The sequence below is a fragment of the Cornus florida genome, unplaced genomic scaffold (assembly GCF_030987335.1).
Source record: "Cornus florida cultivar Cherokee Brave unplaced genomic scaffold, ASM3098733v1 CherokeeBrave_3.0.0_Hap2_Chr06, whole genome shotgun sequence".
NCBI lineage: Eukaryota > Viridiplantae > Streptophyta > Magnoliopsida > Cornales > Cornaceae > Cornus > Cornus florida.
In genome coordinates, this window is record NW_026775576.1 from 86,048,206 (window position 1) to 86,074,175 (window position 25,970).

The 25,970-nt window shown below is 38.5% G+C and overlaps 2 protein-coding genes across 4 annotated transcripts; both read left to right on the forward strand.

Moving 5' to 3' along the window:
• The first annotated feature begins 869 nt into the window (after nt 1-869).
• LOC132312548 (autophagy-related protein 3) lies at nt 870-16,570 on the forward strand. Of its 2 annotated transcripts, none has more exons than XM_059810945.1 (10): nt 870-1,272; nt 5,413-5,483; nt 10,775-10,891; nt 10,967-11,133; nt 11,677-11,762; nt 11,902-11,953; nt 12,934-12,999; nt 13,883-14,010; nt 14,824-14,927; nt 16,289-16,570. In XM_059810945.1, the coding sequence occupies exons 1-9, from the start codon at nt 1,112-1,114 to the stop codon at nt 14,918-14,920; spliced, it is 945 nt and encodes a 314-aa protein (XP_059666928.1). In that variant the 5' UTR covers nt 870-1,111; the 3' UTR covers nt 14,921-14,927; nt 16,289-16,570. The 2 variants fall into 2 exon arrangements, with proteins under 2 accessions (XP_059666928.1, XP_059666926.1); XM_059810943.1 differs by having other exon boundaries at nt 871-1,272; nt 16,260-16,570.
• Nucleotides 16,571-20,498: 3,928 nt separating this feature from the next.
• Nucleotides 20,499-25,586, forward strand: LOC132312549 (splicing factor-like protein 1). 2 transcript variants are annotated; one of them, XM_059810946.1, is made up of 2 exons: nt 20,499-23,275; nt 25,269-25,586. In XM_059810946.1, exon 1 carries the CDS (start codon nt 20,671-20,673, stop codon nt 23,239-23,241), a length of 2,571 nt encoding a protein of 856 aa, XP_059666929.1. In that variant the 5' UTR covers nt 20,499-20,670; the 3' UTR covers nt 23,242-23,275; nt 25,269-25,586. The 2 variants fall into 2 exon arrangements, with proteins under 2 accessions (XP_059666929.1, XP_059666930.1); XM_059810947.1 differs by lacking the exon at nt 25,269-25,586 and adding an exon at nt 23,365-25,262.
• Nucleotides 25,587-25,970: the final 384 nt, after the last annotated feature.

Here is a 25,970-nt window from a genome sequence, read left to right on the forward strand (position 1 = left end):
TAACAATTTTTTACTTAATTTGAGACTAAGGACCTGTTGGGCATTAGTGCTGTAATAATAATAATAATATAAAAAAATGGTTTTTTCGGTGATATATTTTTTTTTTCCACACAAATTGAAACAAAAAAACTACACAATGGAAAAGGCATATGCAAACATAGCCTTCATGCGCCATTTGGTTACCATTTCGAGGAAACCATTGCAAGAAGGTATTCTGATTTTTGACATTTGCTCAACAAAAATTTACAATCAACCATAAATTTCTTGTACGAAGTAACTACAAATCATATTAGGTGTCTGACAATTAATGGTTTTTGTTTAGTAGCAATATTTTTAAAACGAATTCTATGACTAAATTTTATAACAATCTCATTTGATGGCTTGTTTTTATATTTGATATCAGCATAACTTTTAAAATAAAATAAATAAAAATTAAGATGGTCTTTTAAAAAAAAATAGAAATTTAAACGTGTTTACTTTCGTTCAAAAGTTCTCTTTGTTTTTTTTTAAGTATTTATTTATTTATTTTTATTAGAGTTCATGTATCGACTCCACAACACACTTACTATTCAAGTTAGAAGTGCGATTCGAAAGCGAGATTTTAAAAACTTACTTCTTGTCAAAACCATTATACCTCTGGTGGCACGTTTTTATCTGTTTGAATAGCCTTCCAAAAGAACAAGTGCATAATTTGATAAATCCAAACATAACCTAAGATCAAATCGAGATTATAAAATAAGACCAGATTGGGCCCATTCGATTAATAGGCTTTTATATTTGAGTTTAGATTGAGAATTAAATGACGTTTAAGCGGCTCCTTTTAGCTGGGCCAACAAAACCCAGATCCTCTTGCGATGCTGCCAAAGGCCCAAAATCGGCCTAGTGGCCTTTTCAACCAAGGTCTCTCTCTCTGTTCTCTCTTTGACACACACTTTTCAACACATGAACGATCAAACTTCAACATCGTCACGAATTATATAGTAGGCTATCTATATAATTCCACTGTAGTTTCTAGGGTTTGTGTTTCGATCCCTTTTGAATTTCTAGGTCTCCAACCGAATTTCAATTCCATTGTGTTTTCGTTTCCTCGATCGTCTCTGTCGTATCAGAGATGGTTCTGACTCAGAAGATTCACGAAGCCTTCAAAGGCACGGTTGAGAGGATCACAGGTCCTCGAACAGTATCTGCTTTCAAAGAGAAAGGCGTTCTCAGCATCAGCGAGTTCGTCATCGCTGGAGACAATCTCGTCTCCAAGTGTCCGACCTGGTCCTGGTAAATGACATTCAATTACTATCGTAGTTCTTTCAATTTGCTGTTAAGCTGGTGTGGATTAGGTCATGTCTGTTGAAATTGTGTTTAATTTAATTCTGGATTATACATTCGAAGAAGTTTGCACTCGAAGGAGGGAAATTAAAATCTTGGTTGTTTTAGAGGAATATGCTACTTTTCAATCACGAATTATCAAGATCATAATTTGTAGTTGGTGAATTTAGGGTTGATCGTGAGCTGCAGTTTAGATATAACTGTTCAGTCAATCCGAAATTTATAATTTTAGTTATTTCCTGAATTTAGCCGAACTTCTGACTAATTTTTCCTGAGCTTAATGTCACGGGCTTAGAGTTTCAGCACCACTCTAGCTACTCCCGTGCGGCACCAAGACGTTGTTTCTACTCTCGCAAGTATTTGGTCAGCCTAACTCCCGCGCACACCTCAGCCAACACACCCCCCTCGTGCGCTTAGTAGTGTTGTAGTGGCCCTCGCCCTCTTCTCACTTGGCTTGCACATTCACACACACTAAGGCACTTAAGTTGGCAAGGAAAGAACATTTCTATTACTTCAAAGAATGCTTTGTACAAGACTAGCTCTCAAACTCTCTACAAGGCTCTCAAGCTCACTTCTAGGACTTGTTGTCTACAAAATGAAGTCCTACTCCTATTTATAGGCATCTCCATCCCTAATGGATGGTTAGGATGCATTCTAACCAACGGTGAAGATCGATTCTCTAGAATCTTCTCCCACCTTCTTCACACTTCCATACTTATCCACAAGTATCTACAATATTCTAGAATTCTTCATACTACTCCACACAATTCTGGAGAATTCTAGAATATACTACACATATCTAGAATCTTCCACACAATTTTAGACAACTTCGGAAGACTCTAGAAACTCCACTCGCCATGCAGTTGTCATGCAGCGTCCTCCTCAGCATTTGCGTGTCGCCTGCGTGGCACAACCTCCATAGGTGGGGCATGACATTCTCCCCCACCCATTTCCGTGACGCCCTCGTCACGGTTTCTTCAGCTGACCCAGCCTTTCGCAGGTCATCAGCACTTGCACATATGTCCTTGGCCCAAACTTGTGCGCCCCCTTCAGGAGATGTGAGGTCCTCACGAGCTCCATCGTGTTGATTGCCACCTTTAAACTCTCCTTCCTGCCCACGAGCAGCACCATGCATGCGGCTTTGCCTTCTTCGCCTCGAAGTATCATCAACGCACCAAGGCACAGTAGTGGCGCGGCGTTGTTCCTATCCATGAACTCCAGCCCCAGCACTATGTCGTGGTCGTCCATCTCTGCAACCTGGAAGTCAGCCTTGCCCTTCCATCCTTGCATGCATAACTCCACCTCCTTGCACACTCTGCTCACGCGTGCCTCCTCGGAGTTGACGGCCTTGATCCAGCCCTCCGTCTTGCGCATCTCCAAGCCAAGTCGTTGCGCCTCCTTCGGGGTAATGAAGTTGTGTGTGGCGCCTGTGTCCACCAACGCTTGCACGGTTTTGCCACCAACCTGCGCATCCACATAGCATACCCCGGCTACCTTCTTTGCCTTGCTCTTCTTCTTAGTGTCATGCGCCATGCTACTCAGCATCTGTATAGCCCCCATGCACCTGTCTTCATCACTACCCGCATCGTCCTCCTTACCCTTGCCCTTATCCTTCACAAGGGTGCTCGTGGTTTTCTTGTTGGGCAGTGTCGCAATATGTGCGGCCCATCGCACAAGTAGCACTTCGGCTCCCACTTGCCCTTGTCGCGGCGCTTTCCTTTGCCACTAGCCTTGGACCTCTCTCCTTGGCCCTTGCTCTTGTCATGGCGTGGGCGTCTCTCCTCGTCGCTGTGCTCATCATCGCTGGACTTGGGTGAGCCCCTTTAATTGAAGCGCCGGTCTCCCCCACCTTTGTCGTGGTCCCTCCTGGGAGACGTGACTCTCTTGTCATCACGCCTAAAGTCTTCAAGGTGCTCTGCTATAGCCATTGCAAATGCTAAGTCTCTAGGCTCCCTCCTCCTCAGCTCTGTGGCCACCCAAGACTGCAACCCATCAATGAACAAGCACACGCGTTGTCGCTCCGTCATATCTGGGATCTCTAGCATCAGGTTGGAGTACTCCTTCACATACTCCCTTATGCTGCCATTCTGTTTCAGGCGCCTTAGGTTGATCATGGTGAGGTCCTCGACGCACTCAGGGTAGAACTGCCTCTTGAATTCCTCCCATGTGTCAACCGCTCTTGCGCCCCTACCAGTGAAGCGCTGCCTCCACCATAGAGCAGCGGTGTCCGTGAGGTACATGGTGCATGTCTGCACCTTCTCCTCATCATCTTCGATCTCCATACACTCGAAGTACCGCTCCATGTGCCAGAAGAAGTTGTCAATCTGGCGCGCATTCCTTGCCCCATCATACTCCTTGGGCTCCGGCGCCTTCTTCTTCCTTGGCTTCACCACGACCTTGCGCGCCTGGGAGAACTCCTTCTTGCACTCAGCAATCTCCATGCGCAAGTCGTCTACCCGATCATGCAAGTCCCTTTCCTTCTCTTGCGCATTGACCGCCATGCTGTCAATAAGCTCGTAGAGCTCTGCCATCTTTCTCTCGAGCCTATTGAACTTGGTCTCCGTGTAGACCAAGTGTGTGGCGAGCTTCTCCTCCAAGCTCTGCTCCAAGACGTGGACTTGGTCGTCTCCTCCGCTAGCCATGTCTACTCCAACAAAACTCCCTTGATGAACCTGCTCTGATACCAACTGTCACGGGCTTAGAGTTTCAGCACCACTCTAGCTACTACCGTGCGGCACCAAGACGTTGCTTCTACTCTCGCAAGTACTTGGTCAGCCTAACTCCCGCGCACCCCTTAGCCAACACACTCCCCTCGTACGCTTACTAGTGTTGTAGTGGCCCTCGCCCTCTTCTCACTTGGCTTGCACACTCACAAACACTAAGGCACTTAAGTTGGCAAGGAAAGAACACTTCTATTACTTCAAAGAATGCTTTGTACAAGACTAGCTCTCAAACTCTCTACAAGACTGTCAAGCTCACTTCTAGGACTTGTTGTCTACAAAATGAAGTCCCACTCCTATTTATAGGCATCCCCATCCCTAATGGATGGCTATGATGCATTCTAACCAACGGTGGAGATCGATTCTCTAGAATCTTCTCCCACCTTCTTCACACTTCCATACTTATCCACAGGTATCTACAATATTCTAAAACTCTCCATACTACTCTACACAATTCTGGAGAATTCTAGAATATACTACACATACCTAGAATCTTCCACACAACTCTAGACAACTCCGAAAGACTCTAGAAACTCCACTCGCCATGCAGTTGCCATGCAGCGTCCTCCTCAGCGTCTGCGTGTCGCCTGCGTGGCACAACCTCCATAGGCGGGGCGTGACATTAAGCTCACTTGATTGATTTTTTGTGAAATGTGCCAATATTTGGCAATATTGAAATTCGGGTTATGAATCTCCATCACGATTGATGCTACAATAGCAACCGTGAAAGTGATGGAGTGATGACTATTTCTTTGGCTTGAAACTAGAAATGGTGGTCATGAATCATGATTAGATTTCATAAAAATGGGGTCATGAAGAAGAAGATTAGAAGCTGCGAATTTGTAGAGTGAAGTTTATGTTCTTAAAAAAGTTGGATGGTAACATCTACCAATTATCATGTTATTTGAGCTTAAGTATAGGGTGACTTTCTTGATTGCGGTACTTGATAAGGTATAAAATTTGTTATACCTTACACATGGTGGTTAAGACACTTCCATTTGCAATCTGGGTCTCCCTTTTGAATGCTCTTTCACTTTATTGGTGGGGGTATTTATTACCATACTCTAGAAGTTCTAGGATTCATAGGATGGATATAAAAACCTAATTAATGAATGAAAGAACATGTGGCTGACGGATAACAAAAATTAGGCGTTTAAAGTACTTAGGATCATAATCTTGTAGGATCTTAGAATATTGATCCAAGCTAGTAAGCTTTGGTTTTCCCTTCTTATATAACGGGTCATTTCATTTTATTCACGTGAAATAAATATTTATGATACAGATGCAGCTTGTTTTTTTGTGTTAGGAAGCTCTTTGTCAATGATCAGTTCACTTTTTGTTATTTATAGTTTTTGTATGATGTGGATAGGGAATCTGGTGAACCTAGCAAGAGGAAGTCATATTTACCCGCTGAAAAGCAATTCTTGATCACTAGAAATGGTAAGTGCCGTTGTCAGTGGCCATGTTTTCCTTAATATTTCTGAATGTTATGTTCCCTTGTGTCCAATACGAAGTAGTTACCTTATTTTAATCTTATAATGTACAATGCTGTTATCTTCAATATGTAGTAGTCAGCTATATATGTTGTTTTCATGATTTCCTATGGTTTTATGAGTTGTTATGCACCTACTTATAGAAGTTTTCACGAGTGAAACCTATATACTCTGTTGCAACAATTTGAATATGGCAAATGCGGCTAGTAGTTGGCAATATTTCGAAGTAGACTATAAAGTAATACACGTTGTAGGAGTAGCATTATTGAGTATCCAATTGCAATTTAGTGAATCTGAGCATGAAATTCGTGTCATTTTCCATAAATATCTTCAATAGGATCTCTGTTTGTTAGACTTGTAAGGGAACATTCTTATTAGGGTAGTTAACTTGCATCAAACAGTGTATAAACTAAAATGTAAAAGAAGATTTGGTATCGTCAACCTGAATAAAGACCTAATTTGGAGGCTTAGGTTCTATTTCATTTTCCTTAGTGTTGTTACGATAGATAACTGGTTATCAACATGGCAACATCCATAAATGATGGTCTACAACTTAGATGCAGAGCATTTCAAGAAACCTGGGCAACTGTTAGCTAGATATTTTAAGGCACATCAAGCATGGAGGTCTATCACTTTCCTTCAAAATCTTTAGTAGGAGTTTAGGCGGCCCTTTTAGTAGGAGTTTTTGGGAAATGGAGGAAGCTTGTGTTTTTTTGGATACGTTGTATAGACAGAAGGATGTTGGCAGAGGGTGTGATGATATTCTGATGGTTCCTTTAGCTCATGGTCGGTATGGCGTCCGCTCTATGTTCATCTGTTTGTCCAATTTCGTTGGTCCTGAGTTCCCTTGGAAGTCTGTCTGGCGCTCTAAAGCTCCTCTTCGAATCGCATTCTTCTTTTGGACTGCCACATTGGGGAAGATTTTGACATTGGACAATTTGAGAAAGAGAGGCAACGTTATTGTTAATTGGTGTTGTTTATGTAAAGCTCATAGTGAATCCGTGGACCACATTCTTTTGCATTGTCTTGTGGCGTTTGATTGTTGGAGTTTTATTTTAAGCATGTTTGGAGTTTTTTGGGTAATGCCTAAGCACTCCTCTCAATTGATTAACGCTTAGAAAAGGTGTCCTGTCAAAGAACAAGCTCGGGATTATTGGAAGATTGTTCCACATTGTGTGTGGTGGTGCTTGTGGCGTGAGAAGAATAACAGATCCTTTGAAGGAAAAGAATCGTCTTTAGCTACTTTAAAAATTCATATTCTTCGTTCTCTGTTCTCTTATGTAAGAGGAAGTGCATGCTCCTCGATTGATGATTTCTTTGATCTCTTGGATTCCATTGGTCCTTAGACTTTTTTTATTCTTGTATTAGGGACACATTCCCCTTTTGAACGTTTTTCTAATATATTTTTACTTATCAAAAAAAAAAAAAAAAAAATCTTTAGTAGGATCTCCATTGATCCAAAATGTCAAGGAAAATGCTTGTTAGGGTAGTTAACTGCCATCGAACACAAAGTAATACCAAAATGTAGAAGAAAGACCTGATATTGTCACCTTGAATATAGGCTTATTTGGAGGCCCTTGTTTTATTTCATTTCCCCTTGTATTGTTACAATAGATGACTGGCCATCTACATTCTTAAATGATGCTCTACAATTTTGATTCGGAGCATTTCTGGAATTTTGGGCTACTGTTCTCTAGATTTTTTAAGGTGTATGGTCTATTGAGTTTTCAGGAATTCACTTGGTGATTGTTGGCACCAACACAATTTTTATCATCCTGTTGACCTAAATTACAATCTGTGATTGTAATAGTTTTTGATGATCCAAGAATTATACTTGTAACGAAAGCATGTTTCTGTGCCAAAATTTTATCTGATACGTTAGTCTTTACTTCAATTAGTTGGTTGACCCTTTTATTTATTTTAAGACCTGCTTGTTGATTCCACTGACTTGACTTTTTGAACTTCTTTAACAATATGTCTGATCACAGCCGCTCAAGGCGACTATTCTATGGCGCATTCCTTTTAGAGGGAGTACGTACTATAAACAGAGATGAAGTCGTAGGTTTGTTTCTGGGTTTGAGTAAGTGAACGAGAAGGACCATTATGGGATAACCTTCATATCTCAAATCCGTAAGATTAGCTTAACGTCTCACCATATCAACCCATAAATAGAACAAATCCCATAAATCTCTTCCTTCCACATCTTATTCTTAGAAGCGATGACGGAGATCTATTTGTTGGAGGACGGCAAATTCTTGATTCAGTTCTTATTGCCGGTGAATGTATGGATTCAAGGTTGCGTAGTGGTGTTCCTAGAGTTCTATGCAAACTTGACATTAAGAAAGCTTATGATCATGTAAACTGGAATTTCCTACTCTATTTGCTTCAAAGAATGGGGTTTAGAAGTAGATAGAGGACATGGATTGAGACATGTCTTTCGTCTGTCAAGTTCTCAATTTTTGTGAATGGTTATCCAGCTGGTTTCTTCGGGTGTTCTCAGGGTATAAGACAAGGTAATCCATTGTCATCTTTTCTTTTTCTTATTGTTATGGAGGGCTTAAGCAGACTTATGCATAGGGCGGAGAATCTTGGTCTCATTAAGGGATTCCGGGTGGGAAGAGATATTGACCATCAGGTGGAGATTTCTCATTTGCTATTTGCAGATGACACTCTAGTTTTTTGTGATGCAGATGCGTCTCAACTTAGATATCTAAGGCGCATACTGGCTTGCTTTTAGGCAGTTTCCGGGCTAAAGGTAAATGTGGCCAAGAGTGTGCTTATCTCGGTCGGGAATGTACAGGACATCTCTTCTTTAGCTGCAGTTCTTGGGTGTAGAGTGAGTTCCTTTCCTATCCCTTATTTGGGATTGCCCCTAAGGGCCTCTTACAGGATAGTGGGGAGCTAGGATTCTGTGCTTGATAGGTATGCAAAGAGGTTGGCAGGTTGGAAGAAGCAATATTCGTCCAAGGGAGGTAACGTAACTCTTATCAAGAGCACTTTATCAAGTCTTCCCACTTATTTTCTTTCAATGTTCCAAATTCCATGCTCCGTTGCTGATAGAATTGAAAAAATTCAAAGGAATTTCCTTTGGGGAGGAAGGGAAGAAGAGTTCAAGTATCACCTTGTTAAATGGGAGCAAGTATGCAAGCCTATAAAATTGGGTGGTCTTGGTATTAGACGATTGATTCTTTTTAATCAAGCTCTTCTGGGGGCAAATGGTTGTGGAGATACGGGAAGGAAAGACAACGCCCTTGGCGTAGATTAGTATCTTGTAGGTATGGGGAAGATGTTGGCGGATGGACTGCACGTCCGGTTTCTATTGCGGGAGGAGTTGGGGCTTGGAAATCCATTCGGAAGGGATGGGATGCATTTTCCTCTCATATCAGATTCAGAGTTCGTGATGATAGTTGCGTTCGTTTTTGGGAAGATCTTTGGTGTGGGAACTAGCCTTTATGTCGTACATTTCCCAGATTATACAGGATTGCAGTTGATAAACATGCCATAGTGCTAACTGTTATCAGCTTGATAATGGTGGGATTACGTGGAATGTTCATTTTTGGCGTTCATTTCAAGATTGGGAGTTGGAAGAGGTGAGCATTTTCTTGGATCAATTGTATCAGAAGGAAGGAATTGGCAGGGGTTATGACAATTTGATTTGGATTCCCTCTTCTCATGGTCGTTTTGAAGTAAGGTCTTTGTTCTTATGTTTGTCTAATTTTGCATCCTATGATTTCCCATGGAAGACCATATGGCGCTCTATGGCTCCTACTAGGGTGGCATTCTTTGTATGGACCGCCGTTTGGGGTAAGATTCTGACGATTGATAATTTGAGGAAAAGGGAAAATTGTCTTGTTAATCAGTGTTTTATATGCAAGCAGGATGGGGAGTCAGTCGATCATCTCCTAATTCTTAGCCTGTTTGGCATGTGCTGGGTAATGCCACGTTCTACTAAGGAGTTGATTCATGCTTGGAGAGGTTGTCGTGTGAGTAGGAGTGTTCGTGATTATTGGAGATCTGTCCCACATTGTATTTGGTGGTGCATCTGGAAGGAGAGAAATAGTAAAATGTTTGAAGGGAAGGAGTCGTCTACAGCGTCGCTGAAACTTTTAATTATTCGTTCTCTCTTTAGTTATGTGAACAGGAGCTCTTGTTCCTCTTCTGATGACTTAATTTATTTTTTTGGATTCTTTGGGGCCTTAGACCCCTGTTTCTCTAATGTTCATGGGACGCGTTCCCTTATTGAACGCCTTTTTTAATTTATTATTACTTATCAAAAAAAGATCGAGATTAACTGGAGTGTTCTTGGAAGGGGGAAGTTCCTTTTTTGCTTCACACAAGAATGTGGTTGGAAGGGAGTGGGAAGGAGGCAGAAGATTGCAATATTTTTGAGAATTTCAGTTGTGTGATAAAATATTGCCTTCTCTTTTTAGTTTTAGAAAACAATCTTCTTTTTCATTTTGAAACTTATCTTCCGTGGAAACTTTTACTGTCTTCCTTTTATGAACAAAACAAGTTCTCTTTCTCGCCACCACCTTGTCTCTTCTCCTGCACAAATACGTCACAACCATTCAACTAATTTCATTCTCAACAGCATTATGACAATTATCTTCATCATCATCATCATCATATTCTCCTTTTTTATGGGACTGTCATCTTCACAAAGCATTAGATTTTTTTCCATTAGGTTTAGAGAAATATGAATGTAGATGCAAGATTAAGTAAAAAAAAGTCATTGTCTATGTTTATGATGTATGTGTGGCGAATGAACGTGTGACATGTCCTAGCCTATTACATTACTATACAGCTTGAGGTTTATATATATATATATATATACACACACACACACACAAATCTACTACAAGGCAGTAAAAAAAGTCATTGTCTGTGTTTATGATGTACGTGTGGCAAACAAACATGCAACATGTGGAGCTGGAATCCTAGCCTGTCACATTATTATACAATTTGGGATTTATATGATTAATCTACTACAAGGCTGTATGTGTATTACTTATCAAAAAAGAAAATGATGTGTGTGTATCCATTTTTAAATTTTGGCCATAACAGGTTGGCAAAACCAAATGATGGCATTTACATGAATTATGTATCACAAATGTAGGAGGAAAGCTTCTTTCCTGTACCCACTTACTGATGCAAATGTTTCTTTGCTAAAAAATATACTTATAATTTGTTTGCCAATGTGTGAATTTAAATTACAGAATATTATAACTCCTTTTTCAGTTCCATGTCTACGTAGAGCTGCATCTGTAGAAGATGAATATGAAGCTGCTGGAGGTGAAGTTCTTCTTGATAATGAGGACAATGATGGCTGGTTGGCAACTCATGGGAAACCAAAAGGTTTGTTGTTTACTGAAGCTGATAATTTAAAATTTAATTTTACATTTTTGGCTTGATGCCATTTATTTGCTACAGAAAGCAAATGCGACGAGGAGGAAAACTTGCCTTCCATGGAGACCTTAGAAATCACCAAGAACAATACCATTCAGTCAATCTCTTCATACTTTGGAGGTGAGGAGGAGGAAGACATCCCAGACATGGCAGAATATGAAGAATCTGACAGCCTTATCGAAACAGATCCTGTAAGTGATCGCATGCGCCTTATTTCTGAAATCAAATTTTGTCTGAATGTAATAATTTTTGAACTGTTTCGGGTTTTGCATGCTTCTAACTTCTGAGAGTGATACTTGGGAAAATTAGCTTTGGGACTGATGGTGGAATCGTGTCCAATGCTTATGGATTGATATAGGAGTTAATAATATGCGCTTCTTATATCACCTGAATGAGTAATTGTGGATTGTAGCAAATGTTATCATATAGATTCCGGATGTTATTACTACTCTATTAGTCTTTAATGTAATTTAATACATCCAAGTACAGCCCTACCGTTGAAAGTTCATAATTCAAATTTCTTAAAAGGTTTCACTTAGTAAGGATTTCATTTAGTTTTAGCAAGTTCTGAATTGATGACATTGAAAACACTAAGTTCTTTGTGATCTTTTGTTGGTTTACTCATGTTGTTTCAAAGCCCAAGAATGTGCTGTACTATTCATCTACTGGTCGATGTACTATTTTGGTTGAAAGTTCTGATAATTATTATATATCTACGTATCTATCTAATGCAGGCAACACTTGAGGCTACATATCTCGTTGCTCATGAACCTGATGATGACAATATTCTACGAACACGCACGTACGATGTCAGCATCACGTAAGTAAAAATAAATCATAGAGTTCCTGTTAACATTGTATTTTGTTCATCTTGGCCCATTGATTAAATCCCTGAAATCTCTGTACATCATTATGATCTGGTTTTACTTTTCTCTCTCTTCTAATTTTTCTTTTTCCAGGTATGATAAATATTATCAAACTCCTCGTGTGTGGCTTACTGGATATGATGAGGTTGGTCACACTAATTATACTTCATCTTTGTAGCTAACATCGGTGGGGTTATCCAAACTAGTAGTATATGCTGGATTGAATTTGATTTAACTAATGCTATACAAACTAACAAGTCTGACATCTGTTACAATATCAAAGCCACCATATCTACCTTGCATTCAAAGCAAAATAGCCATTACATCACATTTTGATCGAACCCTTTATAGTTGTGCAGTTTTGTGTTCTAGATTGTTTGTGCATAAAGCATTTTACAAACGGTCTTGGTTCATAAGCCTGGATGTTGGTTTTCACCCATGATACTTACAGAGGATGCACTCACCTTTTGTTTATGCAATTTATATAATTTGCTGCTTATTGATAAAAATATAATTTTTCAATTTGTTCCGCAGAAAAGATGATTTGGTTGGTTATATGGCTGATCATTTTCAAACTTCTGTCATCAGTTCTAAGGCCTTTTGTTTTTGCATGCCTGATAAAATCTAAAATGAACTCAAGAACTGGGAAATTGATCATAAACAAATTTTTTTTTTTTCGGTTAGATAATTTACTCTCTCACACACACCCACACTGTTGCCCATAAGGGACTTGACCCCTCAAACTTCCATTTGCAAGGATGGATACTACTTGAGATAGAAGCTCAGTGTTACCATAAACCCATATTGATTCTGCATCTGTTAATTTCCTTCATTTAATAAATGAGACTTGTGTGACATGCCAATCTTAAGTGCCTCACACTACCTCAGTGACTTGAACCTTCGTGGTTGTGCACCAAGGTGTGAGTCTACGATGTTCAAATATCGCAAACATTGAGAACCTTTTCTTATTCTTGGTACTATTATCAGTTGGTGCTGCTTCAGGAAAATCCGAATAGTTTGCTATAAGAAAAGTTATATTTTACTTTGTTTTTTCAACATTTAATGATGTAAGTGTTGAACTAATCATATATATTTTTTATTGAACACTATTGGTTTCTGTCACAGTCGAGGATGCTTTTGCAACCAGAACTTGTACTTGAAGATGTTAGTCAGGACCATGCTCGCAAAACGGTTAGATATGCCTATGAGATTACTTAATGTTTTTATTTGCATTTAAAATTCCTTTGCAAGTAATATTGAGTGGCTTTTTTTTTCTATGACTTTGTAACTTTGTTGATCATACTTAAAAACATGAGAAAAAATTTCAAAAGAAACAAATGTGTAGTGTTAATGACTTCAATACGGTATCATTTTTATGACAAAGGAAGTTCAATTTTTTTTTTTTTTTTTCCTTTTCTTTTTTCTATATTTCAGTGTGGAGGGTGATCTAAGATTACATTTGGGTGAAGCATCCTGTAAATGATAGGAAGAAATCAGTCCAGAGTGACCCAAGTTTGAGGAATCTCAGTAATTCAATTTAGAAAGGAAAAAATGCTTCTTTTAGTCTTACATGGCTGTGTTAGAAACTGGATTTCTGTGTAATATTTATGGTTCTGCAATTCAGAGTGTCTCACATCATGAGAAAGAGTGATTATAACTTCTACATATGCACTGAGTCTTGGTTGCTGCCCCAGCCAGTTGTGTAACATTTTTGTGTCAGCCATACACTGAGTCTAGAGAGAGAAAACCGTAATTCTTCCTATTGTAGTTAGATGTTAGCCGACACTGAGCATGCAGGTTCTTTTGTTAAATTCCTTTTTAATTAAAATTGACCCGTTTCTAGGTTGTCTTCTGCCAATTTGGGGTTTCAAAATATTATTGTCTATTAATTCTTTATTTCTATGGCTGAACTTCCTTTTTAATTAAAATTGACCCGTATCTAGGTTGTCTTCTGCCAAGTTTTGGGGTTTCAAAAGATTAGTTTGTCTATTAATTCTTTATTTCGTTGACTGTATTTGATTCTTATTTATAGAGTTTCTGGACAATATTTAATTTTTTCTAAACTTAAACTCAGGTGACCATTGAAGACCATCCACACTTGCCTGGCAAACATGCATCTGTTCATCCATGCCGACATGGGGCTGTGATGAAGAAAATCATTGATGTTCTGATGTCACGTGGAGTGGAGCCAGAAGTTGACAAGTAATTTTCTTTCCTCTTATCTTTTTTTTTTTGGCAAGTGTTTTCTTTTTCATCCCTCCAGTCCCTAACCGCCTTTCTACTAAGAAGTCTCCCCTTACTCTGTCCCTAACCTCGTTCCCAGAATTACCACTGGCAGAACTCCCAAACTCATCTACCTTTTACACAACCAAACATTCTTCCTCTATGGCGCAATTCCCGTGGCTTTTAAGACAAGTTATCTGCCTCTCACAGCAGGGTTCAAAGAGTATGAAATCGGCTGTTTTGATGCCTTTTATGAGGCCTTCTAATTCACACTAAGTAAATGTGATTCTACTTGTACTTGCTTCTGAATTAGAGGTGGCAATGTGTCAGGTCAAGTCTGGTTGGAGACCTATATTTACTATCATAGTCTTAATTTTAACCCAATCCATTGGGTGAACTTGAGACTGCAGGTTGGGTCAGAAGTTGCACTCTGTGTTTTCTTTTACCTCGCGTTCTTCCTTTTATACAATCATATGATAAATACAACAAAAGTAAAATGAATCGAAAAGGTTATATAACATTAAATGGTTACTTTACTGAAAGTGATTTTAACTATAATCCCCATCATTGTAACGGAAGGTCAAGGGATGAGATTTCAACATTTTCTGGTACAGTTCATGGACACGGTGCTTGCTAAATATTTGGGGTGATTGATTCTGTCTTCCACTGTAACTCATTACAAATTAGTTGTGTTCAGTATTTTAACTTATCTTTTCTTGATGTTTCGGGTTCTGCTCTCTATTTTTTCCCCTCTTATTTCTAATTTTTAATCTCAAACACCAACTTTTGTAGGTACCTCTTCTTATTCTTGAAGTTTGTGGCCTCTGTGATTCCAACTATTGAATACGATTACACCATGGACTTTGATCTTGGCAGTTCCCGGACATGATTTTCAGGTAAATTCTGACAACTAAAATTCAGCTACCTGGTCCCTCAATTTTGTTCCATTTGAATGTTACTAACACCTGCATTAGTAGGAAAGTTGCCACCGCCTTTTGTGGGTGTCCATCAGGGTTCAAGTCCATGAGCCAAGTTCTGTTAGCTTGTTGGTTGTCAAACCAGTAATGCGACTTAATACGCATATGTAGGATGACCCTGTCTCACCAGGTATAGTGAGGCATCTTGTCTCTCACATAAGACGTACTCACTCAACTTGACAAGATTCACCAAGGCAATGTTGTCTTGCCATCTTTCTGCAAAAAGAAATGTATTTGGCACTGCCCAGCCACTCATTTGACTCAGTAATCCTTTTTTCTCCCTACCCACTTACAGTCTATCTACTCTACTTTACAACTATTAAACGCCACTCAAAAGTCTCTCCTTTTTTTTTCAATTTCTGTCCAGCAAATACACATATCAAGGCTTGTTACTTGAGTAGTTGGGTTCCTCTAAGACCAAAAAATAGAATAATTATAATAACGAAAACGACGATGATGATGATGTTGAAAAATTTAGAAAAAGAAAATGATGGGTATGTTTTTCTTTTTCTTTTCTAACTTAATTTCAATTTCAGGTTCAATAGGAATGGTTACGTACTCTTATGTAAATTTGTCATATAATGACAATGGCAGTAACTACTAGGCTGATGAATGATTTGTATGATTGTAGCTCTTTATTTTGCCCATGTGTCCTTTAGCATTGCATTGGATATTTATTACTAAACTATAACATAATGTTACTAGTAGACTGATTTGGTAATGCTTGTACTGATCATTTGGATCATGTTATATATGTCAGATGTTTTTTTTATTATTATTGATTTCATTTGTTGGTTCTAATTTTTTAATTTTTCTTTTAGAACTTTTAGGGACTTGTATTTAATAAATTGTGTATCGGCTGATACCAATATATGACACAGATCGAGTTGCAATATTGACCATGACCAGGTCATTCCAATTGTCATATTCCCGTTGATGTTGGCACCAAAACTTTTGAGTGCAAAAGAGTTACTGAAGGATGAAGTTCCTTGACCTCATTTCTTCTCCGTTTGGTTCTTTTTTGTTTTTGGCCTGATAACCTTGCTGACCTTGCATCGATCCATTCTTTTATTTTGCTTGTTTGTTTATTTCTCTTCCATTTTTGGTAACGTTACCTGGCATTTCATTTATTAGCAACATGTGAGTTGAATTAAAGTTTGCATTTTCTTTATTTTGGCTCCATACCGTCCTTGTGATTCAGTACTTAGATAATTTTTGCTGCTGATTTTGACATTTTCTTTTTTGGCTTAGCCATATAAAAGCTTGTGGTTGATGTAAAGGTGAAGCAGATGGTTGATTCTGGGGTGTTCACCACTGTTGCTGCTGCTGCAACCCTCCATCTATACTTGTACATATGGTGATCCAAATAGAACAAACTCCTGAAAGCTTCACTTTTCATGAAGTGTAATTAATGCCATATGTTCTCTTATATTATGAAATAAATTACAATTTGTAATTGTATCATGTGGCTTCATTTGTCGGTCTCGAGTCACTTGAATTTCTAATATGTTCACACGAATTGTCCGGTTGATAATTTTAGTTGTTCTGGATTTCTTGAAGAAGTTTGATAATCTTTGTATCATGGATATTGTGCATATAATCTTTGGAGAACCCCAGCAAACATTTAAGACTGGCAAAGCTCATCCTATATTCCCTCACAGGGCCACAAAAAGAGAATCAATCCCTCGTTCGGAAGCTGTTTAGATAAGGAGATTTCACACAGCAAAAGGAAATAGGCATACTAGAGTAAATGTGTAACGCGGTGTCATGGAGTCCAGTCCGTGGCCAAAGAGATTGAAATAAGGCCCAAAGCCAAAAGGCTAGGGAAAAAGGTCTGGTTCGTTTAGGATTTTCTTGTACCTCAAATTCTTAGGCTTAATCAAAATAGAACTATACTATAGAAACAATTATAGCATGCAGCTAGAAAATGTGCAAAGAAGGATTGTGATTAGTCACATATATATCCTTCCAATATCAGCTTATATTCATCATACTCACATGGGGGTGTTCAAAAAATCCGGTAAATCGAAAAATCAGACCAGACCGTACTGAGTTGGACGGTTTGGGCTATATAGCGGTTTGGTCTGGTCGTGAGCCTAAAATTATGAAATCGTAATTCTTCGATTTGGTCCTGGTTTAGAGTCGTGTCGGACCGGACCAGCCCGGACCAAACCGTTATTATGTTATATAATATATATATATATATATATATATATATATATATATATATATGTATATTATATTCTAAACCTAAATCAAGTAAAGTTCCCACGTGCCCCTTTTCTTTCTTTTGTCCGTTAAATTCCTTAAATTTCTTTTTTTTAAAGTCAAATTTCCCTTTTCAAATATATCTCAATTTTCTTTCCTTTCAAATATATCTCAATTTTCAATTTTCTTTCCTTTCAAATATATCTTAATTTTCTTTCCTTTATTTCTTATTAAAATTCTTATTTTTTTGGCGTGTTATATCAATGTTAGTTGATATATATATATAACTTTGCCCCCTCTAAATTAAAATATAATAAAAGGGAAATCAACTGAAACCGACAAACCAAACCGAACCAACCCGATTTTTCGCGGTTTGGTTTGGTTTTGTTCCATACACTTTATGGTTTGGTCTGGTTTCAAAAATGATGGAACCGTTATAAATGGTTTGGTCTCAAAATACTCCAAATTCGGTCCAAACCGGACCGTGCACACCCCTACCATATTACAAGGGTGTTCTGCGAATAATGTTTGTATGTGCACTTATTCCGAAGTTGTGTTGTACACTGGTGTAACACAATGCAATGCTCATGTAATAATGATGTAAAAGTTATATAACAAATTTATATCGAAGATGCAACACCAATGCAACGTATTATATAGTGTTTCAACATTATAGCACTATTAAATTGAATGTGTTTGCATAATTGTTTCATTGTAAATTTAAAGTTTTTGCATTAACGGTTTGTTGCTTTTCTTTTTCTTTTTTTGTCATTTCAAATGCCAAGCCAACGGCAATACGAAAGCACAAAGTCAAGCCAGAAAAGGCATAGGCATACAAATCATAAAGCAAAGCAATAAAATGAAGAACAGGCTCCAGATCTATAAAGAAAACAAAATCTAAAACTTTGAAATGGAACCACCATAAGAGAACGTAGCAGCAGAAGTGACACAAAAGTCAGGCCATCTTCAAGGCAACAGTTCCAAGGTTACAGCCACAAGGCACTCCGACACCCAAAACTCCGTACAAAATCAAATCAAGGAAAAAAAGATCAAATTGAGGCGGGAGAAAACCCAAAACTGATCTAGATCGAAGATCTAGCCGGAGAAAATAACAGATCCACCCATGTGAGCCGAAAATGAACCCAACAGGAGCAGATCTAGCCGAAAAAAAAAAAAAAAAAAAAAAAAAAAAAAAAAAAAAAAAAAAAAAAAGAAGAGCACACTTATTGAAACACGTCGAGTTTATTCCATTCGTGGGAGGCAGCTATCATCTCCCCACTCCCATGGAAGGGAGGCACAGAGGGAAAAAGACGAAGACTGGGTAGAGAGAGAGGTAGGAGAGAAAAAGATCTAATGAAAACTGGGTAGAGAAAGAGAGAGAGATTTGTTGCATTCAAGATGTAAAGTTATTGCATTAGGCACAAAATAGGCAAATTAACTACTTAAATTTGTTGTAGTTAAGATCATTATTGGCATTAGTGGTCGTGGTCGCGATGTAACGGACTTGGATAAAATTAGTATAACTTGGTCAATACGAGTCACATATCGGACTTGAAAAAAAGTCGTGTATCAAACGATACGGTGAACCATGGTCAAGATGTACGAAATCTTTACATGCAATGGTGCAAGTAATAATTTTTTTTAACATGTAAAAGTTTAATTTGAACGAAAAAAGGTAATCTATTGGGGATTTATTAATTGTAATAAACTGGATACTTGAAACTCGACCAAAAAAAATAAGTCAAACACCCTCTTTGTTTGCATCTGACATGAGTGGGGATGACAATGAAGGTGAGTTTGGGCGGGAGTACACTTCTCGGTGCTCGATTTTTTTTCCTATCAACTCCAATAGTTCTTTCTTTTTTTTTGGCACCTGTAAAAATTTTCTAATTTTTTTTTGTATCAACTCTTATTGTTTTATAAACAAAAATAAATAAATAAATTGTAAAAGACTAGCCCACCGCGTCTCCAGAGAACAAATGCCTAACTACCTTTTATAGTGGGCCGAGGCCCAGATTCCTGAAGATCCGAATCCTCTAAATTTTTAGGGTCTATTTGGCATCTGTTTTGTTTTGTTTTAAGCCTGCTACAGTAATCTCTTTCAACCCCAAAACATGTTTGGCTGGGCTTAATGTGTTTTAAATAGTTGCAAAATAATTTCAAAAATAGGCCCAAAAATTGAAACACCATTTTGGTTTTTTTTCATGTTTCAGTACTGTTTGGGCTACAAATTACTATAGCGGAGGAAACAATTCTCTTATTAAACTGTAGCAAGTATAACACGTATAAAAGGCAAAATGTCATTTTCTAGGGTTTTCTTTGGAGAAGCTTCTCTTGGCAATTTTGGGCGAGTCGCAAATCATTTCCAATCGCCTCCATCTCTATTCTCGTTCTCTACTATGAACTCCCTCTTTCTGTCTCTGCAACTGCAAACTATAAAATCTATAAGAATCTAAAGTTCAAAACCCATTTATTTCAGTTTATTTATCTGTCTGCAAGAATCAAAACCTATTATTACCTATAAATAATGCCTCCATCTCTATTCTCGTTCTCATATCTGAACAAACCCCCCCCCCCCCCCCCCCGGGTCTCCCTCTCTGTGGCAATTGCAAACTACAAAATCTACAAGAATCAGAAGTTCAAAACCCATGAATTTCAGTTTATGTATCTGTTTGCAAGAATCAAAACCTATTACCTATATAATCAGAACCTATTACCTATATCAAAACTCATATCGGCATATCATTTCAGATTGTTCAAAAAATCAAAACCTATATCTTTCAGTTTCCATCGCCTGTTGTTCTAGTTAAGGTTCGCCGTTCGCAAGCTTTAGCCTCTGGCCCACTGTCTCTCAACTCTCAAGCTTGCCCCCCGCTCTCTGCAACTACGAACTCGTAAATAATTTATTGCCAAAATTATATATATATTTGGTATATATATATATTTGTGTGACCAAACATGTTTTGCATGTTTTTGTTTCCCCATTTTCACAGCAAAATATAGTCCCCATGTTTTCAATTATTTTTTTAAACACTCCTACAACAAAAACATTGTTTTTGTGTTAACCAAAAACAAAATAAAACGCATGTCAAACGGACCCTTATTATTTTATAAACAAAAATAAATAAATAAATTGTAAAAGACCAGCCCACCGCGTCTCCAGAGAACAAATGCCTAACTGCCTTTTATAGTGGGCCGAGGCCCAGATCCCTGAAGATCCGAATCCAACCCTAGATAACATAGGAGTACGTGTTTGAATCTCCTTCTCAAACACCCGTAAATAATTACCCCGTATTAATTAGTTTGTTCTCTTCCAACTCGTCAAATTCAAGATCCATCGTCTGCAACAAATGTTCTAAAGCTCACATTTCTGTCACCCATCTTTAGAATTTTTTTTTTGTTTTCTCTCTCTCTATTATCTTCTTCGGTCTAAATTCTGATACTGAAGAACCCTATGGATGCTATTCAATCGAGTCTTTTGAATTCGCAACCCCAATCCGTACTTCCCTCGGACAACCAAGATCACAACTCATCCAAAACCCTAGTTTCGCATTATCAAAACCCTCCACTAGCCCCAGATTCTTGTAATATTCAGAATCACTCAGAAACTCTAGTTACACATGATCAGTATCCGGAACAAACCCTAGTTTCTTATGGGCAGAGTGAATCAGAAACCCTAGGTTCGTATGAACAACATCAGTCGGAGAAAACCCTAGATTCGGGTGGTCAGAATCCTCAAGAAACCTTGGATTCAAATCATCAGAATCAAGATCCGATGTCAAAAACCAGAGGTTTGGAGGAGAATTCTGCTCAAATAACGGCTTCTAACGATAACGGACATTTGGTGACCGTAGAGAAGTCATCGGATGGAACTCAGATCAAGATTCTGAAGCCGTTGTTGTCGGAAAATGGTTTAACCAACACACACAGTGGCACCGACAAGGACTACTCGGGTGGAGAGGAGGAAACCACCAGTAGGCGTAGGCGTCGAAGTCGTTGGGACCCTCCTCCGACTGAATCAAATGACGGTGCTGGCAGCGACGGTGGTGGGATGGGCCCGAGGAAGAGGAAGTCGAGATGGGCGGATGAGCCAAAACCGGTCATTCAGCTGCCTGATTTCATGAAAGATTTCACTGGAGGTATTGAATTTGACCCAGAAATCCAAGCACTTAATAGTAGGCTTCTTGAGATTAGTAGAAAGTTACAATCTGGTCTGCCCTTAGATGACCGACCTGAAGGTGCTCGCTCACCTTCGCCTGAACCAATATATGATAACATGGGAATTCGCATAAACACTAGAGAATATAGAGCCCGTGAAAGGTTGACTAGAGAGAGGCAAGAAATTATATCACAGATTATTAAGAAAAACCCTGCATTTAAGCCCCCTGCTGATTACCGGCCTCCAAAGCTTCAGAAAAAGCTTTATATACCCATGAAAGAATACCCAGGTTATAATTTTATTGGACTTATAATTGGGCCAAGGGGGAACACACAGAAGAGAATGGAAAGAGAGACTGGAGCGAAAATTGTGATTCGGGGTAAAGGGTCGGTGAAAGAAGGTAGATTACAACAAAAAAGGGACTTGAAACCTGATCCTTCAGAAAATGAGGATTTACATGTTTTAGTAGAAGCTGAGACACAAGAAGCTCTCGAAGCTGCAGCAGGTATGGTGGAGAAGCTTTTACAGCCTGTAGATGAAGTTCTTAATGAGCATAAGAGGCAGCAACTTAGGGAACTTGCCGCTTTGAATGGAACTATAAGAGATGAGGAGTACTGTAGATTATGTGGTGAGCCTGGTCACCGACAATTTGCTTGTCCTTCTCGTTTTTCGACTTTCAAAAGTGATGTTCTTTGTAAAATATGTGGTGATGGTGGGCACCCTACTATTGATTGTCCAGTGAAGGGAACAACAGGCAAGAAAATGGATGATGAATATCAGAACTTCTTGGCAGAGTTGGGAGGGACTGTCCCTGATTCGTTGACCAAGCAAAACTCGGGAACACTGGCTCTTGGTTCTGGCAGTTCAGGAAGCAATCCTCCTTGGGCCAATGGTAACAGTGCTGGAAGTGCTGGGAGCACCTCACACCCAGGCTTAGGGTCAAATGGAGTTAAGCCCACAAAAGAATATGATGATACAAATCTGTACATTGGGTACTTGCCACCTACTCTTGATGATGATGGTTTGATCCAATTGTTTTCTGATTTTGGTGATATTGTGATGGCAAAGGTTATCAAGGACCGGCTTACTGGATTGAGCAAAGGTTATGGTTTTGTGAAGTATTCTAATGTTCAGCAGGCCAATAACGCTATTGGTAAAATGAATGGTTACCGTCTAGATGGGAGATCAATTGCTGTGAGAGTTGCTGGTAAGCCTCCCACTGTGCCTCCAGGTCCTCCTGCTCCAACAATGCCTACCTATCCTGGTCCTAATCAGGCTGCTGCTTCCTATCCATCCCAGCAGTATGCTGCAGGTGGACCCCTTGGGAATATGCCTCCTGGGAGTACTGGTGTTGCTCCAGTTCCTTGGGGACCACCTGTACCTCATCTTTATGCTCCTTACACACATATCCCTCCTGGACCAACTATGTACACTCCTGTTCCTGGTCAACCTATGGGTTATGGAATACAATATCCTGGGCCAGTCCAGACAATATCCTCTGGTGCCCCATCACAGACTGTATCTTCTGGTGAAGCTCAACAGAGTTACCCACCTGGAGTGCAATCTCAAAGTAACACATCTGTACAACTTCAATCCATTCCTACCAATATCTATGGGACCTCTGTACCTGCAGTTCCGACAATACCTGCATATCCAACATCTTCATTCGGTTACCCAGCTTACTATGGTGTAGCTCCTCCTCCTCCTCCTCCTACTATGACTCAGTCAAATGTGGATAATTCACAGAGCATTGGAAATGTGCCGTGGGGATCAAATCCTTCAGTTCCACCACCTGTTCCATCTGCCGAGAAGACAATATCTGGTACGGATGCTGAGTATGAGAAGTTCATGGCGGAAATGAAATGATGTGATTCTGTCAATAGTAGCTTTGGGTCAAAAGGTGAGCCCACTCCTTTCTCTTCCTTTTTCTTTACTTTTCATTGTTGTTTATTCTTTTTCTAATACTTGACAGTTTGGTTGGTCCAACAGATAGTTCCGTCCACCTGTATCGGCTGGAAATATGCTAAATACGCATTAAATCATGTGGCCTGATTGGGTCATTTTTTAGCTACTTGTTCATAGTTAGGTTGTACGCTTGTGCAAAATACATGTAGGCTCAATGTTTATATGTTTTTATGGAAGTTTAGAGAAAAACAATACAAGACATCCCTTTTTGAGGGGTTAAATGTGTCTACAAGGATCATTTTAGTTTTACCCCAAGTCATGTGAAGGCATAAGGCATTTCCATTAGCAATTGAACCTTTGCTTTTTCCTGCATATCCTTTAACCTCTATTTTCCCAGGAATTTCATTTTGTGGACGTTACTTAGCGAGTCATGTCAAATGACTCAAATATATTTGGCCATACATGGGTGGAATATTTTGGTAGTTGCTAACATGAAATCGTAGTTATTATGATAATATATATATATATATATATATATATATATATATATATATATATATATATATCAGTTATAGGAAGTACCGAAAAACATATGCCAAGGAAATGGTCTTCTGAAATTAATGGTAACATCTTTTGATAAACATCCAAAAACCTTTTATGGATCAATAAATTTCTAAGTTCATTGAGGGTAATGTAAAATTCCATCATTTATGTTAGTTAAGATTCTCATATGTTATGTCTAAAATTAGTATTTCATGGATTAACTCCTTTTTAAGTCTAACTACAAAACTGAAAACCTGGGCAAAAAATTTGTGCTGATCTCATAATTGTTGTTAAGGTTTCTAGGATGTATTCAATCAGCTGATTAGCCGTTTAATCCTTTTGCGGTTGATATGGTTTACCCAACATGTTCTATATGGTACAAATGCCAAAGAGAGAAGTTGACTGAATTATGAGCTGACTTTTCTAACCTTTTTTTATGAGATAGTTATTAATATACTTTTTTTTTTAAGATGGTGAATTTTATTACTTGCTTTGTTTTTTGGTTTACTCCTACTTTTTTTTTTTGGCCCTATATCGGTACATAAATCAAGTTTTTTTAGTTTCTGTGCCTGGAGCTGATAGGAGGGGGAATTGCTGGATTTTACAAGATTTGTTTATAACTGTTGCAAAAAACTTGAACATTGTGTATGCCATTTACTATGGTCTGCTGGACCATCACAGTGGTTCATTCAACTCTTTTGCCACAAATTGTCCAAAAATAGTCTTATTTAAGGGATCTAATATTAGAGACAGGGAAAACTTCGTCTTGTTATTGTGTTGAAAGCCATAAGATTGAACTTCAGACATCTTTTTACTTGGGATGCATTTTAGCTTTCTCGTCCTACCATCTCTTTGGGAATTTTCCCCCGAAAAATCCTACGAAGTACACGGTGCATATTATAGTTCAAAATTTTTTTAAGCTTTGATTATAATTGAGATTATGAAGATCATCTTTTACAGACCATATAGAAATCCAGTTCAACCAGATGTTGAGACTGTTTTGTGTGTCACTAACAGCATCCTTATAGGTTATATTATTATAGCATTCACAGAGAAACAACATCCCTTCTAGCTATGTATGTAGTTTTAACCACATTTTAATAGTGAAAACATTATTTCTTTCTGCTGGTACTTATTTTCTCTCCCAAATATGTTTTTTGTTCAACAGATTATCTTTTTATCTTCATATGAACTATTTTGCAAGCTGTATTGTGCAGTTATGGATGTCTTCCTGCTTGGGCATTCCTATCCATGTTAAGAGTGCGCATTTACTCCTGTTTCTTGGAGTAGTCTTCCTGTCTTCTTCAATATATTTTATGAAAAACCATTTTTTTTTTAATTAAAAAAATATAACATTGTTCACTTTTCACTGCATAACTTTTCGTTATTCTTGTTATCACATTTCTTAACACTTCTTCTTTGTTATTATTGTAATATTTTTACAGGCATGATTTCTTGGAGCACTTTGTGAACCTGATTTCTTACCTCTTGCAATGCATTCTTGTTGGAAGTTTGGGACTCACATCTTTAACCTTGCTGTACTGTTATTCCATTTGCAGAGACTTGGGCTAAAAGTTCAGTTGATTCAGTAATATGTTGGAGTAATCATTCAGACGCTTCTTAGTATTTGGAGGACCTTTTATAGGACTTCATTTTGTTGTTTGGATGGTTTTTGCTGCTTATAGCTTACGGTTTCTAACATTTTATGTCTATTAGTTTGAACTTTCTTAATGGTTTGTTACTAATACTTTGTGTTTTTTATAGTTTTCTTTCTTCCTTCTTCCTTATTCCTTCTTCCTCCTCCTTACTTTCTTTATTTCTTGATTCAGTGGGCTGGTTGAATTCTTTGTTTACTGCTTTTGTTAGCTTGTATGCTTTTAATTGATAATACTTACTCTTCACTGTGACAACCATAAGCTACCCTTCCTGCTGTGTTCCCGAAGCACCTGATGCATGCCTCTATTGCGGCCCTGTCCAGAAGGTGATGCATTGAAATATGAAGGTATTGGGGGGTATGTGCTAGTAATTATGGTTCTACTTTCGTTTTCATATTTATTGGTGTTCTAGCATTTTACAGTGTTAACCTGATTTCTATTTTTAGTTCACGTGTGGCAGGTGAAACTACTACCATGTTTGCTGTTGTTGGC